Source organism: Myotis yumanensis, unplaced genomic scaffold (assembly GCF_028538775.1).
Source record: "Myotis yumanensis isolate MYYU_CA2020_CCGP unplaced genomic scaffold, mMyoYum1.0.hap1 SCAF_17, whole genome shotgun sequence".
NCBI classification, from domain to species: domain Eukaryota; kingdom Metazoa; phylum Chordata; class Mammalia; order Chiroptera; family Vespertilionidae; genus Myotis; species Myotis yumanensis.
The window spans coordinates 42,579,974-42,604,807 of record NW_027223768.1 but is presented as its reverse complement, the minus strand read 5'-3'; the positions used below and the strand labels follow the sequence as shown (position 1 = coordinate 42,604,807).

The 24,834-nt window shown below is 56.3% G+C and overlaps 1 protein-coding gene across 4 annotated transcripts in view; it reads left to right on the top strand.

Annotated features, from left to right (window-relative positions):
- The window catches only part of LOC138995598 (carboxyl-terminal PDZ ligand of neuronal nitric oxide synthase protein-like), a 134,527-nt gene that overhangs the window by 81,708 nt on the left and 27,985 nt on the right, over positions 1–24,834 (top strand). For 3 of the 4 annotated variants that reach the window (XM_070396163.1, XM_070396161.1, XM_070396164.1), the window contains 3 exons: positions 4,443–4,532; positions 7,354–7,427; positions 14,543–14,651. In XM_070396163.1, the coding sequence (XP_070252264.1) occupies positions 4,443–4,532; positions 7,354–7,427; positions 14,543–14,651 (273 nt within the window). The remainder of the gene's footprint in view (positions 1–4,442; positions 4,533–7,353; positions 7,428–14,542; positions 14,652–24,834) is intronic. The other variant, XM_070396162.1, reaches the window with a different exon arrangement.

Here is a 24,834-nt window from a genome sequence, read left to right as displayed (position 1 = left end):
TCTCTGTGGGGATCCTCCTATAAGATCAGCCAGAGGAGGCTCATGGGCAGGAAGAAGCGGGGTTCCTGTCTGGTGCGGGCGTGGCAGGTGGTGGGGGCCCGGAGCCCCATCGCCCCCGTGCTGCCGTGGTCTCCGTGGCTGTCGTCCTGACTTCACATTTTCTCCCGGCCGTGCCGTCTCTCTTTTATCTGAATTCAGACAGGCCAGTTCTCCGCTCTGTCCAGATCGGTTGCCTTGTTTTGGTTACTTCAGAGCTGGCTGTGCACTGTCCCTGGCTGCCTCCCAGCCTCATTTCTGACCACACCCGTGCCCGTTTCCTAAGCAGAATGCAGGCTGTTTGCACTCGTGAGCTCTGCAGATGGGTCTGGGGCCACTGCGCCCAGCCTCCCAGCCCTCTGCGCCCCCTTCCTGGTCTCCCTGCCAATCCCTGGCCCTCCGTCCCCTTCATCACAGTGTTTATAACGCTGGGCCAGGATGGTCACACACCTGTCTTTCTCACTTGTCTCTGGCCTGTGAGATCAGGGACCACATCTCCTGCTTTTTGCGTGCTCTGTGGTCAGGAATGACTCCCTGTCCCCCCCCTGGACCGTGTGGGACGCGGGTGCTGCTGGGAGAGTTGATTCAGTGCAGCCCTGACGCTGGAGGCATCGGGTGCTGCCTGGTCTGTCCTCTCCCCACTGAGTCCACCTCTGCTCCCCTCAGAGCTCCGTTCCCACCTTGGTGTGTCTCCAGGTGGACACCTCAGTGGTCCCCATGTCTGATATCCACGGCTCACTCTCAGCTCGAGGCGTGTCTGCCCACAGGCCAGGCCCACATGGTCTGCGTGGAGAGCCTGACGGTAGTGCCTGCCCGACCTGTCGCAGGGCTGGCTGATGGCTGACGTTCCAATGGCTGATGTTCCAGCATTCCGACAGGGATGACATTCTGACGGCTGCTGAGCCAGGGGTGCAAAGCCTGCTGGGTTTGACACAGGTCAGTGACGAAGGAAGAGTCCAGGCGGGTGGGTGTGTCGGTGACGTTTGGTGGTCCCGTGGGACCTTCCCTTAGCTGTGAGGCTTGTGGTTTAGGTCTCTCCAGGGCTCAGGGCGGGAAGGGACAACCGGCGGCCCGAGGGTCTCACCGTCTGGGACGGGCTCTGGGGTTTGTGCCCACGTGGCCGAGCACACACGCATGGACTCTCACCTTCCTGAGCTGGGTGTGCGGGACTGACTTGAGCTCTGTGTTCAGTCTTTGAAGAGAATCTCTCACATCCAGAAAGGCGCCCGGGCTGTTTCTGGAGTTGCAGCCAGACTGTGAGTGACAAGCACGTGAGGGCTGTGTGGGCGTCTCCGTGAGACAAGGTGACAGGCTCTGGGGGTGGGAACCAAGGAGCCACCAGTGTCCGAGGCCGTTCCCGGGGCTGTTCCGTGGCTGCTGTGAAAGTGTCTTGTTCCCGTTTTATCTCATCGTCTGCTTTGCTGTGTCCAGTTTCAAAAATATGGTTCCCTCGCCCCACAGCCACACAGCCCGGCTCGTTCTTCCATTTCCTGTGGAATTGCCGGCATCTGAGATTGTTTTTCTTCTTAGCTGAATGCCCAAAAGTCATTCACATTTACTTGCAATTATGTTAAGTTCTCAGCATATGAATCCATGAAGTCAGAGGCTTTCAGAGGGTGTTAAGAAGCGTTAGAACATGGATGTGCATGTGAACTGGGCTGCAGGTGATCTTCCTGAGTGCGGTCCGGCTGCACCAAGCAGAGGGGTCACGCTTCAGAAAGAAACGCCGCGCTTGCCTGTATCCCCATTTATTTGTAATTTTAAATTCTGCACGTGTGATTGTGTTTTTCTGCTAAGAAATGAAGGCCCCTAAACAGCCTGTGGGTCCCCAGTCCCCAGCATGCGTGGCCCAGCGGCCTTGTGCAGGTCTGTCCCTCGGGGTCCCTGTGGCTACTCCCTTTGAAAGTGTGGCGATGTGGTTTCCATGGAAGCAGTGGCAGGGGGTGTGAATGGGGCTCCGTGACCACGAAAGTCTCTCCCGGCCAGTGAGGGCCTGGCTTTCCTGGTGAAGTTGCCCCTGGGCTGTGTCGCCAGCACTGGCTGGGCGGAGACACCAGGGCTGGGAGGCGTCCGGGAGGTGAGGACAAGGAGCTGGGGAGCTGGGGGACGCTGGCATCCAGCCATGTTCTCACTGTTGTGCGCTCCTGGCACCTGCTGAATCTGAAGCCGTCCCCTCGCGGCCTCGCTGGGCAGCCCAGCAATTCCAGGGCAGCCCTGGGCGCTGCTCAGACCAGGCCCTTGGCCTTGGTCTTCCTGGTCGTTGTTCCAGGACTTGCTTGTGTTGTCCCCACGGGTTGAGCCCTGCAGGCTCTGTCTGTCCTTGCTGTGGGGCTCGGCCTGGCCAAGCGGGCGCATGAGGTCGGCCTGGCAGCATTGGGGAGAGAGCAGACTGTGGGCACGGACTCCAGGGCGAGGCTGCCTGAGCCGCCGAGGGTGGCGCCCCCGCCTGCTTGTTCTTCAGCCCCAGCAAAGCCGAGCTGACCCGGTTCCTCTCCTGCAGGACACAGGTGCTTTCTCCCGGGCACACCTGCCCCTCGCGCAGCAGGGCTGGGAAGAGGGCGGGCTAGTCCCGAGAGCCTGGCTCTGCTTCCCTCTCACTCCATCTCTGGTCCCTTCACCTCGTGAGCAGAGAGCACGGTGCCCCAGGGAGGCGTGATGGCTGTAATACACGGGTTTTGAATGCAATGGGTGTTTCAGAAATCGATTTCCTTCCATGTCTGTGGTTTGCAGCAGAACCACAACCTGGTTGGAGAGGGCTGGTGACACCTGGCCTCCAGGCAGGTAGGGTAGATGCTGTGTCCGGCTGGAGAGCCCAGGCTGCTTGGGCCGCCTGTGGCCCCTTCACTCGGAGGCCGTGCCTAGCACCCCAGCTGTGAGGAGGGGACTCCTGTGCGGCTGTCCCTGGGACTCGGTGCGCCCTCCAGTCGTGCTTCTCCAGGGGGTCCCTGCTTCCCACAGACCCCACGTGCGCACAGTCACCTTCCAGTTGCTTCCAGTTCCGAAAAGGACGTTTAGTTGCATTTTGAGTTTTTACGATGCGGGTATTTCAACACTTGGCCAAGTTAGAAAGAGTTAAGGTTTCAGGCGCACGGGCGAGGAGCTGGCGGGGGCCAGCCTCTTGCCCAGCCACGGTGAGGGTCTTGATTTACCAAGGGCCCTAGAGACAGTGGAACTGGCAGGGAGGTGGCCAAACAGGCCAAAGAGTTGGTCACCACAGGGCCTTCTAGAAATGGAGATGGGTGAGGGCCTGCTTTGTGGGCACCTGCTTCTAAGACCAGGGAGGTGGCACGGTGCCCGCAGCATTGCACTTCTGTCTGCTGGTGGACTTCATTGCCAGGGAAGGGGAAGAAGAAGGATGTGGAGGAGACGATGGCACCACCAAGCACTGGCCCGTTCAGCAGAGACGGGTGGATGGGATAGACTGGAGCCAGGGTGGGAAGCGCTAAGCTGAGCTTGTAAAGCCACAGCAGTGAGAGTCACAGCCCAGGGCGGCTTGGGCTTCTCATGAGATTTTCAAAGTTTTCATCTCGGTGGGGCATTTGGTACATTCCTATCGACACACTAACGAGAAATGATTCGGTCTTAGAGGCACAGGCAACAAGCCAGAGGCCCCTGACCAGCTTGGGTGCTGGCTGTTGGGAGGGCCGGGGAGGCGGGCCTGTGGGCTGCAGTGCAGGTCTCGGCTCTGGGGCCCATTTTATTATTTGTAATCTGTAGCCCAGATGTCTGATTATGGAGTTGGTCAGGTGAGTGTTAGGTAGACACCAAGGTGGGGACCAGGTGAAAATGGGTAAGTGCTCAGAATGAGGTGCAGTGAGGAGAATGTAGAGTGATGCCACCAGTTGTGAGTGTGTGCACAGCGTAGGAAGTAGGCCACTGTGACAGAACTGTGGACGGAGTGGGGCCGCGCCGTCTGCAGTGCGGGCGCTGGGCTGTGCTTAGAGGGGCTCAGAGGGTGGGGTTGAGGCAGGACCGTCGCTGGTCAGGTTTCTGAAGACTCTCCGCCCCAGGCCTTCAGCCGACAGGCTGTGGGTGACGTGGAGACAGACCTGCAGATAGAGGACTTGGGAATGGAACTGGAGCGTCACAGCATGCACAGCCTTTCGTGTGTGCCGCCCAAGGGAAGACGGGGCCACTCGGGTCTTCCTGAGGCCGAGTCGCCTGGCGGAAGCGGCAGTAAAACCGCAGGCGGAGTCGCTGAGGGGCGGCTCTGGGTTCCCAGGAGAGTGTCCACGTGGGCAGGATGATTAGGTCCATCCGGGGTCCTGCCTGAGGGCTGAGCAGTGAGCCGGTGACCGTTCAGGGTCCCTGTTCTGACCCAGAGTGTCCGTGTCCCTCAGGCTGTCTGTGGGCCTCTGTCCAGTCCGAGTCTGATTGTCGGCATTTCTGTTCCTTCTCTCCTGCAGTACGAGTTCAAAGCCAAGAACATTAAGAAGAAGAAAGTGAGCATTATGGTTTCAGTGGACGGAGTGAAAGTGATTCTGAAGAAGAAAAAGGTAGGACCTCTGAGCCAGGAGCTGGTGACGGGGCTGGGGGGGCGGGGGGCGGGGAGGCGCCGGCCCCTTCCTGTGGGTCCTGCTCTGGATGGAACCTTCCCTTCCCTGCGGGTGGACCGCCCCGCGGAGCCGGTCAGGCATGCCGTGGCAGGTCAGCCCGTGTCGTGATGGCTGGCGTCCTCTCCTGTCATCCTCGCGCCCCAGCACACACTGACACCTTCGCCTTTGCGCCTGGGTCTTGGGAGAGATCATGTCCTAGTGAGGACAGGCCAGCTCAGCGGGTAGGACAAGGGCGGCGGGGAGGACGACGGGAGGGGGGGTGGAGGGGGGCGAGGGGCAGCGTGTCCCCCATCACAGCCACTGCTTCAGCCGCCTCTGAAGTAGCCCCCGAGGTCCTCCGTGCTCAGCGTGCGGGAGGCAGGCGGCCCCGCAGGGCAGGGGTGTGGCCTGAGCAGGCCTTCCTCGTGTGGTGACACCCACGGCTGTTTTGTGTGTGGCTGTGGGAGGAGGACGGCGTGGGTCTGGGACAGGCTGGGGTTGCTGGTGGGCGAGGGAGGGGGTGTGTTTCTAAAAGGCGGGTGGGGCTTGGCTGTGAGAGGGTCTTTCCGTCGACGCTGGAGGCGCCATCGCTCAGTCCCACGCGGGCCTCTGGAGCCACCTGCGCGTGGGACTCAGGCACCTGAGCGCAACCCCCGCCGTGGGCAGCGTCGGCCTGGGCAGCCAGGGCCGAGGGGGTGCTCAGGGTGGCCGTCTCGTCAGCCCAAGGACTCGTCTTCGCTGCCCTCCTCCGTGCCATCCCTGCGCCGAGGGGCCGGTCGCCCGGACAGCGGGCGTTGAGAGGGTCTCCCGTACAGGAAGCCAAGCTTGCTCTCTCGCACCCCTGCACATTCCTGGGGTTCTAGGAAGAGTTTTGGGCTGCGAGCTGGGAAGTGAATAGGAGAGAAGTAGGACACGACTCACTGTTTATGAAGAACAAACCCCTTTGAAACGCACAAGCTGCAGGGCTTGTGACCGCTCATTACATGTCGGACTGTGTGACCCTCCACCGTGGGACCGAGGCCCCCTGGTTCTTACGTGGGGACACCTTTCCTGCCCGCGATGCACACAGCACCCGCAGAGGAGTCACCGTCACCAGGTGGGCGAAGGCGGAGCCGGGAGGCGCGGCCTGTGACTCACTGTGAAACTCCATCCCGGTACCTCCCGGGGCTCCACCTCCGCTGGCCCGGAGCAGGTGATCTAACAGGTCTGCCCAGATCCGGTTCTCGGTTCTTGGACGCCTGGCTGGGGAGGGGAGCTCAGGCCTGTCTGCTCCCGGCGCTGGACAGGCGGAGCCCGCTCACAGGGTCAGCCTCTGTCCTCTGGGCTCCATGTGACAGCCTGGGACCTGAGCGTCCCACGCCACCTCTGTGTTGATAGGATGAGAGGCCAGGAGGGGCGGGGCCGTCGGCTGTCCCTGTGCCCTGGGATGAGACCCAGTGACCCCGTTGGGGTCCGGTCAGAGAGCCAGGCTGCGGGGCCGCGGGCCAGGGTCGCGCAGCCCAGAGACTGGCGAGCACGGTGTGCAGCCTGGTGAGGAGGCGGTCTGGGCCTCTGGAGGGTCTCTCTTAGAAAATGGTTTAGTCTCCTTGTTCCCACATTTGCTCCCTGTGGGTCCAAACCTTTCAGGCCCTGGTTGGTGTGGCTCAGTGGATAGAGCGTCAGCCCACGGGCTAAGGTCCTGAGTTCGATTCTGGTCAAGGCATGTACCTCGGTGGCAGGCTCGATCCCTGGCCCAACCAATCGATGTGTCTCTCTCACATCGATGTCTCTCTCTTTGTCTCCCCCTCCCTTCCACTCTCTCTAAAAACCAGTGGAAAAATACCCTCCGGTGAGGATGAACCGAAAGCCAAAAAGGAAGCCTGTCCCAAGGGCAGCTTCCGGACAGACCGAGTCTCAGCTGAGCTGAGTCTCAGTGTCTGGAACTGGGCTTGATGCCAAAGGCTCGCACGTAACCCTCGGGGGCTGGGTTGGTATGGAGTCAGCGTTCAGGGATGCAGTGGCGTGTGCGTGTGTGTGTGTGTGTGTGTGTGCGTGTGTGCCTCTCTGTGTGTGGGTCCTTGCCAGGTGTGGACAGCATCGTGTGTGAGTGAAGCTGCTGCGAGGTGGTTCTTCCTGGTGCCCGGGTGCCTGGCGGGCCCAGTCTCCACAGGCCTGAGCGGCGCCCGTGCACGGCCTCTGGGACCCACGGGGCTGACCACGTGCTGACAGCGTCAGGGCAGATACTCTGGCCTCGAGGCCTCACCTCCCTCCTCACTCTCACCCGCGGGAGAGAGTGTTCCTCCCAGCGGCCTGGATGGCACTGCCTCTGGGGCGGGGCGGCTTGGTCCCTGCGTGGGGGTGGCAGCCAGTGCTTCCCCAACACATCGGGTGCTCCCCACACAACACGCACCTGGGGTGTCCCCGCCCCCCGGTCCCACTCCTGGGCTGCTCCCAAGCAGCTCAGGGCCACCTGCGTTCACGGCGCAATGAGCACCTCTGCGGCAGCTGCAGGGTCCCTCCCAGCTGCGTCCAGCTCCCCCCTCACCTTGAGAGAGGAGGGAGGGTCTGCGTCCCCGGCCACTCAACAGCGTCGTGCGCCCCTGCCTCTGCGGCGTCTTGACTGCGAGTCACCCCTGCACCTGGAGAGACCCTCCTGAAGGGCCTGTGGGGCGGGTGAGACAGACCTCACGTGTCCTTGGGAGCCGTCAACTCTGGCTCTCGAGCACACGTGGCCCGTGAGCACCTGGGGCCCGATGTGGGCGCTGGTCCGTGGCTGAGGACAAGCTGGCTTATTCATGTACAGTTTCTCTTGTTGCAGAAGAAGGAGTGGACGTGGGACGAGACCAAGATGCTGGTGATGCAAGACCCCATCTACAGGTAGGCGCTGCCTCGTGGCCGCTGCGCCCACCGTCCCTCCTGGCGCCACGGGGGGCACACAGTTTACACACCCACTGCGCCCGTGGGCCCGGGTCTGTAGACAGCACAGGAGCAGAGCCTGCCGGGGTGAGGGGAGTCTTTCCGCTCAGTGCGCTCAGGGCTGATCCACGCCTTGGGGGTCCGGTGAGGCCTTGTCCTCGTGTGTCCGTTTGTCTTACTGGAATTTTGTAATCCGGTGCATGAGGGTCAGAGCGAGAGAACTGGGTCCCCTCGCTCGGCTGCTCCCACCCACCCTCAGGCTCAGCACGGGGGCTTTGGGGTCACTGGCAAGCAGATCTCATGTGTGTCCCCAGAAACCACGTCCACAGCGAGGCTGGTGGTTCCCACAGATCAGGTGACCACCCCGTGCGTCCCCGCCCCGGGAGCGGGTGCCCAGGAGGGAAGCACCCCGTGAGCCTCCCCTCGCGGGGACCAGGGCAGCGCCCCCTTCCCGTCTCCTCCCCAGGATGGGCGTGAGCTGTTCCTGCAGGATTCGTTGGACAGCGGGTCAGCGGGGAGAGTCTCTGCCCACGGGCCCAGGGCGGGCGGTGAGCAGGCGGGTCTGGCCATCACCGCACGCACTGCGCGGACAGGGAGCCCCCGGTTCCCGCGGCTCACATGTTGCTGAAATCGTCGTGACGTTACTGTTACTTTTGCCACCGACTGGGAGGCTCTTCTGGGGACGTGCCCAGCTCTTGTGTTTCTAGCTCCCGGCCCAGCCACTGGGCGCATTCGCTGGGTGTGTGTTGGCGGAGGGGGAAGGGCATCGCACCAAGCAGCCTGGGGGTGGGGGGGGGTGCGGGGGGGGCGGTGGGGAGAGGGGTGAGCCGTCCTGGGCGTGGGGAGAAGAGAGCTCTCTGGTCTGCTGTCCTGTTTGGTGTCGACGGTGGTGCCTCCTGCGCACAGGAAGTGACTCGGGGACGCTGGTAGGACACTGGGTCTCGCCCTTCAGCCGAAGGCACGGGGTGGGCTGGAGGGACGTTTTCGAGAAGGAGAGGGCGGCCCCTTTATAAAGGGATGGGGAGCTCCTCGGGTGGAGGTGCAGGGCTGTTAAAATGTGTCATTTCAAGCATTTGTGAGACCTGGAACTAGACGCTGTTGTGCCCGGGTTGTAGGCAGGGTCCCGGAGGGGAGGGGAGCACAGGGCCTCTCGCTCCACAAGCCACTGCCCTTCAGGGGGCCTCCCGACACGGGACGCTCCTCCCCACACCCTCCTCCGAGCCACCCCCAGCCCCGCTCAGCCCTGCTCCTTGTCACTGCATCTGGGAGAGGGGGGACCAAGCGGCAGAGGTCGAGAAGGATCCAGAAGTGCCAGCGTGTGCCTGTCTCCTTCCCGCTCCGTGACCTGGAAGGGATGGTGCGTTCCGGCCCACACCCCTCCCTTCTCCTGTGCTCTGGGCGACTCCCCCCCCCCCACCCCCCTCAGCGCGTGTCCTCACTGGGGAGTGACGCTCCCATCAGCCTCACCCCTTCCTCTGGGCAGGAGCCACTCCCCCACCTCCTCCTCGAGAAACCTCGAGCCGAGGTGGGAGGAGCCTCCACTGCTTCCACTGCTCCACGACCTCTGACCCGTCCCTGCCTGTGCCCCCTCAGCTGCCCTCCCCGCATGTCTTTGTGTCCCTACCTCTGTGTTCTGGCCCCGCCTTCACTTGTCCTCTCCCGTTGCTCGCTCGCTCCCCATAGACTGCCCCGTCCCCCACAGCCAAGTCCTCCCCCTCTCCTGAGACCCCTCCTCACCCCTGCCACCCGCTCAGGGCACCTCCTCGCAGCCTGCCTGCTGCCCAGCACTTGGCAGGAACCATGCCCCGTTCTCACCTCCAGACTCACTTCCAGGCCCTTCTGCGGTGCCCCCTCTTCTGCCCGTTCCTCTCGCCCACCTGAGTGGTACGGCGCACTTCGTCTTTCCTGAACAGCCCTCTGCGCCGGCTCGGGGCCTCCTGACGGGCACAGGGGTCTCCGCTCGGCCGGGTCAGAACAGGGTCCCCTCCTTCCTCCTCATCCCCGCACACACGGCACCCTTCGCCCCTGAGTGGCCCCTGCTTGTCCTCACAGCACCGCCTGCTGCCTCTGAGGGGCCTCAGGTGAGTGTCCAGGGGAGTGTGGCCGAGGACAAGGCGCACCATGACCAAGTGTTGAGGCTTGTTACTGAAAATAAAGCAGCGAAGAGGTTCCTCCTCGTCCCCCTCCACACGCCAGTGCACAGCCGCTCGGATGGACGGCGGCGCTCTGCACAGACCCAATCGGGGCTGCCTCCCGCGTCGCGGGTCCCCTGCAGGCCGGGGCCTGAGGCTCCGAGGGGAGGTGGTTGGCCGGGAGCAAGAGCTCCCCGAGTGACAGGGAGAGGCTGCTTTACCTCAGGGGGCACAGGAGCGTCAGAGTGACAGTCTGACCACAGAGAGTGGGTGTGGGAGAGTGGGGGACAGAAACGTGTGGCCTCATTCCTGCCGCCAGAGCAGCCACTTGTCCTGGGAGCTCCGAGCACAACTCCACCAAAGTGGGACACATGTGTTTTAGGCACTCCAGTGCCCGAGGCCTGGACAGGCCAATAGCACATAGTAGGTGCTTCATAAGCTGCATGAAACACTTGGCACGTGAACCTCTTGTTGGCTGCACTGACCTGCTCAAGGCACTGAGCCTACCCCTGCCTTCGGGCCAAAAGCACCGCCGAAGGGAGACGTGAGCCAGCAGGGCAGCAAGTGGACCCCCCGGCGGCCAAGCGGAGCATCCGAGGGCCTCCCCTCAGCCCCCTGCGGCCTCAGGGCGGGAGATGCAGTCAGGGCCCCCACAGAAACCTCCTGTTAGCTGCCTCCCGGGAGGGGCGCTGCGGGGACGGCTCAGTCCTGCCCCTCCACTTGGCCCGCGCTTGCTGGTGTCTCGCTCTGAGCTGCGTCGTTGTCTTGAATGAACAAAGGGAATCGATGTAGAATTTGGGCAAAGCCCTGGAGAGTCTCGCTGGGACCGTGTGCGAGGCGAACGCTGTCCTGCCCTGGCCACTCTCCCCACCACCGGCATCGGCAGGGCCCTGACCGGCCTTGGAAGACCCGGGAGACTGCCCAGGACAACTCATTGCTGTGCATACTTCCAAAGTTGTGGGTGTGAGGACAGTTTATGGGCCCGTAGAGGGTCATCGAGTCCAGGTAGGACTGGGGCCGTGAGGGGGTCGCCTCTTGAGCCGGCGGGCCTGCCGCCTGTCCCACTGCAGGAGGGAGACGGCCTCACCTTCCTGACGCCGCGCTGGGCTCATGAGCACATGGCATCGGCATCCTGTGCGGATGCTCTTATCCACATACACCCTCTCGCATGTGGGTTCAGGTCACAGAAGGGGACAGGCCCGTGTGGGAGAAGCCTTTATGGTCCGGGTGCCCCAGGAATCACATGGGGGTGGGACTTGGCACAGGGCCTGGTCTCACCCTGGGTGTAAGGACCACGTAATGGACCAGAGGAAGGGCCACTGTGTGACCAGGTGACGGGGGGGGGGGGGGGGGGGGGCGTTGCTCTGGATCTGGAGCTGCAGCCCTTGGTCAGTAGGATTGGGTAGGACGGTGTCTCAGCGTCCCCACGGCACCCGGGCATCCAGGCATCCCGCCCTGCCCAGTGCAGGCGCTGTGTCTTGGGCAGGCGGTGGGCCTACCTCTGAGAGCCCCTCCACGGGGCTTCCTTTCCGGTCAGACAGGCTGCAGCTGCGCAGAGGGGTGGCGGAGGCCTGAGGCCATGCGTGGAATTCAGGAAAAAGTGGGAATGCTGGCAGGATGCGTTCCTCACACCCTCGGCCCAAGGCCCCGAGCAGCGCTGTGGCTCCCGGGTGAAGCTGGATGCGTTGGGTCTAGTGGCCGGTGCGCCAGTCATCTCCCAGGTCCACTTTAAGCCCCACATCCCTGACTCCCTCCCACCCCACAGGGTCTCCTGTGGAGCCCAAGGCTGTCTGTTGTCCTTATGTTTCTGTGTTGATTGTTATGGCCAAAGGTGACCCTGAGTGGGGGGGTGAAAGGATTGAGAAAAGACAGACAAGAGAATGAAAGCTGGGTCTCGGTGGGACGCTGCTCCCTGATGAGGAGACAGCACTGGCGCCCACAAGCCGTGTCTTTATTTTATAGCAGATGCCACGAGGCAAAGTAGGGGCGTGATCAAGTTGTTTACAGCATTCTCGTGAGTTTCAACCTCACTTAACTACATGCACCCGAACTCTATCACAAGGCACGTGGGGCTACGTGTTTGGACCATAGGTTCAAGCTTACAACCTCAGCCGTTGGCTATGATTGTGCTGGGAGGGCCCTGCCCTCCAGCTGGGACTTGCACGTGGCAATGAGAGGACCCTGTCCTTTCATTAGTCCGAGGCTTGAACCTGGCCAAAACACCGTAACCGCGCCCCATAGTTGATCTCGTGGGAACAGCCTCAGTCCTCAGCCTCCGTGCCCACCGTCGGGTACGTAGGAGTGCTCAGTGCACATTTGGTAGATTGAATTCATTTCTTCACTCCTGGCAGAATTCCCGGCCGGGTGGTGCATTCATTCTGTAGGCCTTTACTTAGAACTGAGCGATGGATGAGTAAACCAACTGACCGGTCTACACACAAGCCCTGTTGAGCCCTGAGCGCAGCCCTGCAGGCCTTTGGGGAGGTGACACAGGAGGTTCGCTGAGAACAGCACGGATGTGTGCGCTACTAGGAGGTGACAGACAGCACACAGGGACTGTGAGAGCGCAGCGTGACCCCTGGGACACGGGCGGGAAGTGAGGTGACTTGTTCCACTGTGCGGGGAGGGAGCTGCCTCAGGAGGTGCCCGGCCTCCTGCATGCGAGGGTGCGGCCCCTCCCGCTGCTGCTCATCCCCTTGTTCTTGGCTGGCCTGGCCTCGGTGGGAGGCGCTGTGGAGGCAAGAGCAAGAAGAGCTGCGCGGAGCTCCATGGCTGCGTCTCCAGGCCCTGAGTCGCCTGGACGCCCGCTTTGGGGGCAGGCGCTGCCGCGCTGCATTTCCTCCTGGGTGGCCGGACGCGCCGTCCTCATACCCAGGTACACGTAACAAGTGTGTGTAGCCGCGCCCACACGGACATCTGTCCCTGGGTGACGGGACCAGTCCCTCCCTGGCCTTTGTTGGCTGCTGGGGAGGCGGGGCCCTGAGAGACCACCGGGCTGAGGAGGAGCCAGGCTCAGCCTCCAGCCTCCGTGGCCTCGATGCCTCTTCGCACCACCTTGCCGCTGAGGAGCTGGGGGAGAGAGCGGGGCCACAGCCTGGGTGCTCTGAGCACAGGGCATGGCCCTGGGTCGGGCACTGGCTGGGGACGGCGCGAGCTCTGGTGATGGTGACTTTGCCCTGAAGGTCTGTGCTAACCTCCCTCCACGGGAATAGGGAGGTCTCACTGCCTTGGAAGCAAAAGGGTAACTGTCAGTGGGTGGGGGGAGGGTAGGGAAGGAGAGGGGCAGACTCTGGGAAGCCTTGCTGCAGCCCGCCCTGTGGGAGGGAGGGCCTGTCCTCAGGAAGCCAGGTCCTCCCAGGGGACGGGGCCCAGGACCAGCTGGCAGCCTCAAAGACCTTGGGCCTGAGGACAGCAGGTGACGTCACTGGGGAAATCTCCTGAGTCGGAGAGAATGAAAGCCTCGGAGTGTGTGGGTGTCAGTCCGCGGCTGCCGCCCACTGGGCGAGAGGAAGCTCCCTGGAGCTCCTGGCGGGAAGGTGTGGGGGTGCAGTTGGTCCCGGAGAGCAGGGGCGGTGCCAGTGGGACGCGAGGGAGAACCTGTCACAGCTGTGAACTTAGCCCCCGAGAGGGAGAGGCCGGCGGGACGAGGGCGGGTTGCCGGGTCTCACTAGGCTTTGAACCAGTTGGGGGCTTACTCCTCACGCTGGCGCGCAGCAGGACAGTGTAATAAGTGAGACATCCGTGTGGCCTTCCCCGAGGAGCTCCAGCGCCAGCCTTCCTCGCCGGCAGCCTGAGAGGTGAGCGGTGCCCGGACAGTGGTTCCCTCGGCCTGTGAAGTGCGGACGCCCGGCTCATGGCTCACCACCCTTTCCTCGTGCCAGACGCAGCCGGGGCCCTGGGGGTGCAGGCGGCAGAGCCCGCAGGACTCTGCCGAAGGAACCGGCTCGGGTGTCAGAGCAGGGGCACCGGGGCACCGCGGTGGGACACGGCATCTAACGGTCAGAGTGAAGGTGGGCCTGGAGGAGTGGCGACGGGCAGCCGCTGGTGCTGGGCTGCTGGGCACCGTGACGTGGGCCTCGTCCTCTGGGGCTGCGTGTAAACTTCGCGGTGCAGGTGTGCGCCAGGCACAGGCGGGCCCGCCACCCTCGGGCGGCCTCTGTGAGTCCCGAGGCTGCTGGAGCGTCACAGCTGCCACGGAGGCAGGAAGAGGACCGTGGCCCGTTTGGAAGGGTGTGCAGTTGGCACTGAGGGAGAGACCGGAAGGACTTGTCCCTGAGGGAGTCCACAGCTCTGATTGGCTTTCAGAGGGAAATGGTGGCGTCTGTGTTTAAAATACCCCTGTGCTGGCAACAGGGGGGTGGCTCGGTGGAGGGGAGACGGAGGCTGGAAAGATCCAGGCGTGAGCTAAGGAGCTGGCGCAGGCAGCAGCGCGGCCCTGGGAGTGGAGGCAGGGGTGCACTTCAGAGATGAGCGCCAGGCCCGGGGGATGGAGGAGGGGCCAGGGGTCTTGCGCAGGATCCGGCCCATCCGCACACGCTCAGGAGAAGGAAGACACATCTGCCGGGGGCACAGCGACCTTGGGGAGCTTGGGAGGCAGGCAGGAGGCATGTTGGAGAGGAGGGCCGGCCTGGAGCCCTGGCCGTCTGTGAACAGAATAATTGTCACAACAGACCATGTGGCTCTGGACCGAGAGGAGACTGCATTTGGGAAAGGGGTCTGTCCCCTTGAGGGGCCACCTCCTCTCCGGCTCCGATGGGGGTGGAACGGTTTCCGGGCAGCACAGGAGTCCGGATGGGCGCTGCCGGTGACTGCGGGGCCCTGTCCTGCGCCCCTGCCCCGTGTCATGTCTGGAGCTGCCTCTGCTCGCAGGGCGCCTGGCGCAGAGCGTTCCTCGCGGACGTTGGCACCGACCAAGTCCTCAGGGTTCCCTGTGCTTTTCCGCAGGATCTTCTACGTCTCTCACGACTCCCAGGACTTGAAGATCTTCAGCTACATCGCCCGAGACGGTGCCAGCAACGTGTTCAGGTGCAACGTGTTTAAGTCCAAGAAGAAGGTAAAGGGACAGGCCTGCCCCTGTGGTCTCCTGCTGGACCCAGTGCCCGGCGCTGACCCTCTCCCTGGTGCCGGGTCTGGAGGCACCGCTGCCGCGGGGATGCCTAGGAGGTGCCGCTCCCCTGGCGACGTGCCCTTTAGTCTCGTCTGCACTCTGTACCTCGTGGCGGACGGACACAGGTTCCCATCGGGTCAGCCTCGGGAGGGACGGGGATGAGCAGGGGTGGCCGCTCTTCGGCCCTTCCTCGCCACGCTGTCCACCGGCGAGGCTGCGAGGCGACACGTGGCACGTGGTTTAGGCGTGGGGGTGACCGCGTGGTCCTGGGTGGCTGCCTTTGCACAGTAACGCTGATCTGCAGGAAGTGAACCTGGGCAGCTATGGCGCTTGCCTCCTCTTCCCCCTCCAGGCCCACACACCCATCTCGCCGCACCCTCTGCAGCCTGAACGGTGCTCTGTGGGTCACTGTCCCCACAGCTCAGCGTCCCCGGCAATAAAGCCGGAAGGAAGGAGTTTACCCAGACATACCGTAAGGCACTGGCACTGAGTGCCCGTCTCAACCTGCCAGCAGCTCCAGAGTTGGCAAAACCCATGTGACTTGGTTTGACCCAGCGTTTCTCAAACCGATGTGGCCGTGGAATTGTGCCTGCCGTTCTGCAGGAGGGGTGTCGGGAGGACCGTGCCTGGAAGGTCCGTCCACCGAGCCTGGCCGCATCCACCACAGGCCCTCTGTGCCCTCCTTCGATGCGGTGACGTCTTGTGCATCAGGCATCTGAGTAGGTCTGCAGGTACCTGGTCAGGTTGGGGTGGTAGGAGTCACAGGTGACAGGCAGGGGCCTGGGCCCTGGGCCCGTCCCACCCACTCCACAGAGACTACACTTTGCTAAGGCAGCTGAGTTCCTGTCCCAGGCGTCCTGCTCGATTGTGGGCCTGGACGGGAGAGGGAGGCAGGCAGTGGAGACCATGTGGCCGGGGCCCGAGAGGAAGTGGGGGCTGTGTCAGCTGCGTGTCGCAGGCCATGGTGGGGGCTGGGGGGAGCAGTGCCCGCGCGGCAGGTCGGTGCTCTCCGACAGCTGCCGCAGAGAGGGCGTGCCCTCTGAGCTACTCGGGGCTCGGCCCCACGTCTGACGTGGTTTTGTTCAGAGACTGGGCCCCGGGGCCTTGGAGTTTATCAGAGTGACAAGTGGCAGGTTATAACTTACAAAGTGTTTTACTATCTGATCGTACTTGATCCTTGTAACGCCTACTGATGATTGATGTTTCTAACTCTCCCTCTCCCTTCCTCTGTAAAAAAATCAATAAAATATATTTTTTTTAAAAAAGAAGACACAGATTTTCACCCGCAGTTTGCAGTGAGTATATCGAGGCTCCGAGAGACTAAAGGACCTGCCCCGCGTCTCATGAAGAAGCACAGGTTCGGGTCAGGGAGCCGTGCAGAAACCGACTGAGCTGGAGCCTGGGAAAAGGGACCTTTTGCTATTGGCTTTGCCTGCCATCTCCTTATGATGCGGGCAGTGGGGTCGATCCTGCTTCTGCCAAACAGATTACCCCAAGCAGATTCCTGCCACCCGTGACAAAAAGTGGTCATCGGTTCCCGGTCACTCCCAGCTCTCAGCTAATTCTGACCTTTAGTCTCCTGTCCCTGTGCCCTCACCTGCGAGGCCTGGCGGCCAGGAGCAGCTTCTAGGCCTTGGGCTGCCATCAGACGTCTTGGGCTGGGAGCCCCTCGCTGAGCTATAGCTGGAGGGGCAGTGTCCACGCCCAGAAAGAGAAGGGACTTGTTCAGCAAAGGAAGCAGGGCGGGGAGGCAGGGCGTCTGCCGGGCGTGCTTACCTTTCGGTCGGTGAGATAGCAGGTTGGGAAGGAGTTGTAAATGGCAGGTCACAGGAGTGCTTGGGGCGGGTGTCGCAGGCACACCTCTAGGTTGTGGGAGGTCGGCAGGGAGAGCTCTCGCCTGGAGCCTCACGCTGTCCATGGCGTGGGAGAGCCTCGCTGACCGTGGTGTGGGAGAGCCTCGCTGTCCATGGCGTGGGAGAGCCTCGCATGAGCTCCTCACTGCTGGGTGTTGCAGTCCCCATCACGTCCATGCCCCATGCGGGCACCCATGGCAACTTCTCGTGCAGGGTTGCCCTCACCTCACAGCTCCCCGTGGGGACAGGTTGTCTCTTGCTGGTTGAGAATGGGGTCAGGTGTTGACCTTCCTGGCAGAGGGTCACCCTGTGCCTGGAGGTCAGATCCACTATAAGACTGACCCCCTTAGTGAGCAGCATTCTGGTGTCACCTCCATCAAATGATAAGAACCTGCCAGGCAGACGGGGCCCCCCTCCCAGCCTGAAGCCGAGGACCCTGGCTGCTCCTCTGTGTTGAAGCCATGCACCCTTTCTTGCTTCAGGATCGCAAGTTTGCAATCATGATAGATATAGGCCTCCATCTTTACTAAGGCTGACCGTGCATCCTGCCTGTTGATCCCATGGGAGTTGGGGCCCAGGTGGGGGCGGAGCTTATCCCTGTGATGGGATGGTCCACAGCTGCTCCCAGGCTCCATGCCTGGAACTCCGGCACCTGCGGAGAGTCCTCAGCCACAGGTGTAGACCCAGTGAGCCTGGAGGGCAAATAGACACTCACTTGTGAGACCTGCCCACTGTTTCCTCGCTCTTCCCACCTTCGTCACCATCGTCATCCTCATCTTCCCAGGCACCTGCATTTTCGGCTGCCAATTACTCTGACCCCCAGGAGCGTGCAGCAGAGAGCTGTCCCAGACAGTGACACCGGGGCCATCAGGGTCCACGTGAAGTCAGCTGTGGAATAAGACTGATGACTACCATCCTTCTCGTGTACACAGGGCTCAGATCCCCAGAGTTTGCAGGACCAGCTAACAACATGGTCACTTAAGATGAGAACAGAAAACAGATTCGCGAAAACTGGAATTACAACTAAAATACAGTAAACTTCCTAAATAATCAACAGAAAACTCACAGGAAAGAACTGTGATACCCGAGGACTGAAAGTGGAGACCGCATAGAGACTGGTAGGGTGGGCGGAGGCCTGAAAGGGCTGGCCAAGTGCCCACAGACAGCAAATGAAGTCCTGGAGAGATATCCCAGCTGTGGGGGTTGCCACTGAGAACTCTGGGATCTAATCCCCAAGCTGGGCCTCCTAGCAGAGAGCATCACAACTGACGAGGGTACCCACATAACATCTGGCTGTGAAAAGCAGCAGGGTGCTGTCTGCCAGAGAGTAACAGCTGAAAATTCAGGCACCCTCTTAAAGGACCAACGCACAAAATTCCTGTGGAACCACCCACCTTGTGCTCTGGCAGAGGGAGAGTAAAGTGGACTGGAACTGTGAGAGCAGAAGCCAGGATTGGGGACTCCAGGGTTAGAGCTCAGAAGGCAGATACCCCAAGTTTCCTGGGCTGAGTCATTACCTCATGCAGCAGAGGACATCTTTCCGACATAGACATTTGCCTTGCCTGGGGGGAAGACAGTTGACACACCCTATTGGAAAACACCTTGCCCTGAGGCCACTTAAGAGACTAAAAATAACAATTAGCCTCCAGGCAAAAGGAGTTGCCCCACCCTGTTGAAAAAAATTCTCATCACACCTGAGGACAGTTGCCTGGGGGGCAATTCAACTCAGAATCCTATCAGTCTGTAGGCAGAGGCCATCTCTGAAGGCTTTGAGTCTTTGCCTGATCTAATTAGTCAGAAACAGCCTGTAACACTGTCCTGCACTACAGATTGAGAGGCGTAAAGGATCTACCTAATACAAGCATGTCAAACTAGCGGCCCGCAGGCTGCATGCAGCCTACAATGAATGTTTTTGCAGCCCAGCCAATATACGGTATGTAAGAAACGTTTCAAAAAAAATTTAATAACTTAATTTTTACAATGCCCTGTTATACATAATGCTATGTAATAAAAGCCTAGGTGGTCCTCACGCCCTCACGTGTGACATCGTCACAAGATGGCCACCACAAGATGGTCACACGCACAGCAGAGTCAGGGCTTGGCGGCTGCTCCACATGGTGAGGCCTCGGTGGTCCCAGCATCTCTGCTGCATTGCGCGAAGGAGGCAGGTCCTGGTGGAGGAGGTGGGTTGCGGCAGGGGAGGACAGTTGTGGGCAATCAGGCCTGCAGGGGAGGGCCGTTGGGGGCAATTGGGCTGGCAGGGGAGCAGTTAGGTGTTAATCAGGCTGGCTTGGGAGTGGTTAAGGCAATCAGGCTGGCAGGCAGAAGAGGTTAGGGGCAATTGGACAGTCAGGCAGGCGAGTGGTTAGGAGCCAGCGGTGCCAGATTGTGAGAGGGATGTCCGAAGGGTCCTAGATTGGAGAGGATGCAGGCTCAGCTGAGGGACACGCCCCTCCCTCATGCACGAATTTTGTGCACCGGGCCTCTAGTCTATATATATAAAAGACTAATATGCTAAGTGTCCATCCGGGTAATGACATCATGTAGCAATGCCCGCTTCCTCTCTCTCACGACTAGCCTCCTTGCAGTTTCTTTAGCCCAGGAACACGACTTGCTTTATAGCCAGGTGCAAATATTTTACACTTTAACCAAAAGTCTGTGAAGCATTTTTCATGCCTCATCTCATTTGATCCTCACAGAAGTGCTGGAGTAGGTAGATAGGAACCTCGGTGGAATCCTATTTTCCTTTCTTTAGCCAGAAAACAGAGATTTAGAAAGTTTAGAAACTTGACCCAACTGAAAAGAAGTAGGAAATGATGGCCCTTGAATATTACTTCAGGTTTTCTCACTGTGCAGGATATAGTCAAACACTGCTGCAATTAAATATTTTACCCTTTGTTATCCCTGCGTGATCTACAATAATAATCTGCTTCATGGTGATATTTACTGCTGTGTTGCTGACAGTTACTTGAAAGAGAAGTTGGGGTGCTTCACTAGGCTGAAAAAAGTTTAGCTAAATCAGAAAGCAGGTCTAATTAAGCAAGTTTATTCTATATATGTAAAAGGCTAAGTTGACTTGCACATATGCGATGCATATAAAGCTCTCGCTGGCACCAATCACCCACATGTGTTTCCATCTGTCATTGTTGATCGTGAATTTGATTGATATTTCTATTATAGAGAAAGGGTATTAGCAATATTAAAATATTTTTTCTAATTAATTTCCTTTCAATGTGCATGAATTCATGCACCAGGCCACTAGTTATTAATAACGAACTACAGTGTTCACTGATGACTGATTACTATAATCATGTTGCATTCATTTCTCTTAAGCACCTTATGCACAGGTGCACTATTCTCTCCACTAATACTAGCAGTGAATATTTTAGCAGCTGATTGCCACATCATTAGTCTTGGACTGACTTGTTTGGTGTGTGCAACAAGAAATATTTCGCTTTCAGATAACAAGAAAAATAGGTTTATTTGCGTTACGCTTATTAATTTCTGCAGTTATTCAGTGTCTGGTAAGTTAATATTCAAGAAAAATATTAATTTTTATTAAAATGTTCTATTATTTTATATTAATGATGACTCATTTAACTCAGCCCTTTATATTCAGCATGTCTCTATCAAAATAAACCTATGTTTCTATGAAAATTGAAGCTTTTGTGTTTTTGTGGCCTACATAAGCTTAAACCTTATTTATTTGGCCTGTGTTAGCCTTTGAGTTTGACCTGCTTGACCTAATACATAATCACAAACCCAAACAGACAGCTAAAATGAGGAGACAAAGAAACAACCCCAAATGAAAGAACTAAATTCTCCAGAAGAAGAGATAATTGAAGCAGAGATAAGAAATTTATCTTAAACAGAGTCCATAGTAATGATTTTAAAGATGCTCAACAGCATGAAAACAGATATACTAACTATGAAAAAGAACACTCTAAAATAAAGAATGACATAACACAAATAACACATTAGAAGGAATATACAACATATTAGGGGAAGCTGAGGATAGAATCAGTGAATTAGAAGAAAGAGTTGAAAATATCACTCAATCACAGGACCAAAAAGAAAAAAAAAATTATAAAATGGGGACAGCTTAAGGGAACCGTGGGACAACATAAAACGTAAAAATATTCGAATAGCAGGTGTGCCAGAAGAGGCAGGAAGGTAGAAAGTGATAAAGAACATGTTTGAAGAAATAATGGCAGAAAATTTCCCTAGCCTGGTGAAGGAAAAAGTCACACAAGTTCAGGAGGCACAGAGAACCCCAAGCAAGAAGGACCCAAACAGGCCCATGCCCAAATACATCATAATTAAATGCGAGATATTAAAGACAAAGAGAAAATCTTAACGGCAGCAAGAGAAAAGCAAACTGTTACCTACAAAAGAGTTCCTATAAGGCTGATACCTGATTTCTCATCAGAAACTCTACAGGCCAGAAGGGAATGTCATGTAGTACTCAAAGTAATGGAAAGCAAGGCTCTGACACCAAGATTACTATATCCAGCAAGGCTATCATTCAAAATAGACGGTCGAATAAAGAGTTTCCCATAAAAAATAAATAAAAAGGTTAAAGGAGTACATCACCACCAAGCCAGCTATATAAGAATTCCCGAAGGGACTGCTGTTATGAGAAAAAGAAATAGAGAGAGAAACCTAGGATACAGAATTAAAATGGCAATAAATAAGTGCCTATCAATAATATCCTTAAATGTAAATGGAGTAAATGCTCGAATCAAAAGGCATAGGTTAGCTGAATGGATACAAAAACATAACCCAACTATATGCTGTCTACAAGAGACCCACCTCAGAACAAACGACACACACAGGATGAGAGTGAAGGGATAGAAAGAAATTTTCCATGCAAATGGAAATAAATAAATAAATAAATAAATAAATAAAGCTGGAGTAGCAATACGCATATCCAACAAAATAGATTTCAAAATGAAGGCTATCACAAGAAACAATAAAGGTCACTACATAATACTAAAGGGATCGATCCAACAAGAGCATATAACCCTGGTAAACAGATATGCACCAATATAGGAGCACCTAATTATATTTAAAAAAAAAAAAAAAACTTCTGAAGGAGTTTAACAGAGAGATTGACAATAATGCAGTCATAATAGGGGACTTTAATACCCTGGTGACTTCACTGGATAGATCTTCCAGACAAAAACTTAACAAGGAAAGAGTGACTCTAAAGGACACACTGGATCAGATGGATTTAGTTGACATTTATAGAACATTTCACCCCAAAGCAGCAGAATATACATCCTTCTCAAGTGTACATGGACCATTCACAAAGATGAAGTACATATTAGGACACAAAACAAGTCCCTACAAGTTAAAGAAAATTGAAATATATCAAGCATTTTCTCAGATCACAGTGGAATGAAATTAGAAATCAACTACAGTAAAACATTCAAACACATGGAGGCTAAATAGCATGTTATTAAACAATGAATGGGTTACCAATGAGATCAAGAAAGAAATAAAAAACTTCCTGGAAATAAATAAAAATGAACATACAATAACCCCAAATCTCTGGAACACAGCAAAAACAGTCTTGAGAGGGAAGTTTATAGCACTACAGGCATACCTCAAAAAACAGGAAACATCAGCAATATACTATTTAACTCTACAACTTAAAGAACTAGAAAGTGAACAACAAGAAAAGCTCAGAGGGATGGCGGCATAGGTAAACACCGGAGATTGCCGCCGTAAACAACCACTTCAAAAATACAACTAAAAGTCGGAACGGACATCAACCAGAACCACAGGAAGGCTGGCTGAGGAGAGACTCTTCAACTAGAAGCAAAAACAACAGCATTCCGACGCTCAGAGGAGGCGTAGTGTAGAAAATTTAAAGGTACGGTGGTGCGGTGGTGCGCGCGCAAAGCGGGCTGGCGGCTGAGGGCGCGGTTGTCGTTTTCAATCAGGAGTGAGTCTCAGACTCTGGGCTACAGATCCGGGCGAGTCTCTAGGGACCCAGACTCAAACGGGAGAAGCGGGACTGTCTGGCTACGGCCCCTCCGAGGTGTGCAGCGGTTGCTGGGACAGAGAGGCAGAGCCCCTGGGGACGGACTGAGAGCGGCCATAGCGGCTCCCTCCCCCCGCCCTGTTGATCCCGCCCCGCCCAAGCCCTGCGCACAGCCATATGCCGATCGCCTCAGGCAAAGGCTGGATTAGCGCCTCCCCAGAAGACAGACGTTTTCCGCTCAGCTGATTCCTACAGCCAGTCGGCCTGGTGGTCAAATCCCTCTAGTGTTAACTACAACAATTAAGGCTTGGCTAGAACAAGACTGCGCACAGAGACCACAAGGGGGTGCACCAAGAAAGCATAAAAGATGTGGAGACAAAAAAACATGACAGAAATGGAGGATATGGAGCTAAGAATCGCAATTTTGAGGGCTTGCCATAAATTTGTGCAGAGCCTCACGAAAACTAATGAGACCCTCGATGCTACGATAAAGAAATTAGAAAGTAAGCATACACAGACTGAAATAAAGAATATTATACCCAATAGCAGACCAGAGGAGCTCAAGAATCAAACCAAAGATCTGACAAAAAACACCCAATTGGAAAAGCAAAATGAAAAAAGAATCCGAAAGTGTGAAGATAGTGTAAGGAGCCTCTGGGACAGCTTTAAGCGGACTAATGTCAGAATTATTGGAGTGCCAGAAGATGAGAGACAGCAAGATATTGAAAACCTATTTCAAGAAATAATGGCAGAAAACTTCCCCCACCTGGAGAAAGAAATGGACTTACAGGTTCAAGAAGCGCAGAGAACCCCAAACAAAAGGAATCCAAAGAGGACCACACCAAGACACATCATCATTAAAATGCCAAGAGCAAAAGACAAAGAGAAAATCTTAAAAGCAGCAAGAGAAAGAGGCTCAATTACCTACAAGGGAATACCCATACGACTGTCAGCTGATTTCTCAACAGAAACTTTGCAGGCCAGAAGGGAATGGCAAGAAATATTCAAAGTGCTGAATACCAAGAACCTACAACCAAGATTACTTTATCCAGCAAAGCTATCATTCAGAATTGAAGGTCAGATAAAGAGCTTCACAGATAAGGAAAAGCTAAAGGAGTTCACCACCGCCAAACCAGTATTATATGAAATGCTGAAAGGTATCCTTTAAGAAGAGGAAGAAGAAGAAAAAGGTAAAGATACAAATTATGAACAACAAATATGCATCTATCAACAAATGAATCTAAGAATCAAGTGAATAAATAACCTGATGTACAGAATGAACTGGTGATTATAATAGAATCAGGGACATAGAAAGGGAATGGACTGACTATTCTTGGGGGGAAAAGGGGTGTGGGAGATGCGGGAAGTGACTGGACAAAAATCATGCACCTATGGATGAACACAGTGGGTGGGGAGTGAGGGTGGAGGGTAGGGTGGGAGCTGGAAGGAGGGGAGTTATGGGGTGAAAAAAGAGGAACAAATGTAATAATCTGAACAATAAAGATTTTAAAAAAATAAAAAAAAATAAGCATAAAAAAAAAAAAAAGAAAAGCTCCGAGTAAGTAGAAGGAAGAAATAATAAAGATTAGAGCAGAAATAAATGACATAAAGACCAAAAAACAAAAACAAAAAACCAACCAGTGAAACCAAGAGTTGGTTCTTTGAAAGGATAAGCAAAATTGATAAACTGTTAACCAGATTCATCAAGAAACAAAGAGAGAGGGCCCAAATAAATAAAATCAGAAATAAAAGTGGACACCACGACACCACAGAAATACAAAAGATTGTAAGAAAATACTATAAACAACTACAGTGGGGCCTTGCCTTACGAGTTTAATTCGTTCCGTGATGGAGCTCGTAACTCAAATTACTTGTATGTCAAATCAACAGTGAACGAGTGAGACACGTGTTGCTGGGCTGATGTTGTGGCATTCACTGTGACGTTCGCTGCGCCAACTAGCGGTGGAGTATCTGAAGCTGGCTCGTAACCCGAATTTTAGCTCACAACTCAAAGCAAATAATCGGCCAAGAGACGGCTCGTATCTCGAAAAACTCGTTAGTCGGGATACTCGTAAGTCAAGGCCCCACTATAGAGGCCAACAAGCTGGACAATGTGGATGAAATGGACAAATTCCTCAAAAATTACAATCTCCAAAAACTGAATCAGGAGGAATCAGAAAACCTGAATATGCCAATAACAGCTGAGGAAATAGAAGCAGTAATCAAAAAACTCTCAGCAAACTAAAGCCCAGGTCTGGATGGCTTTACTGGGGAATTGTACCAAACA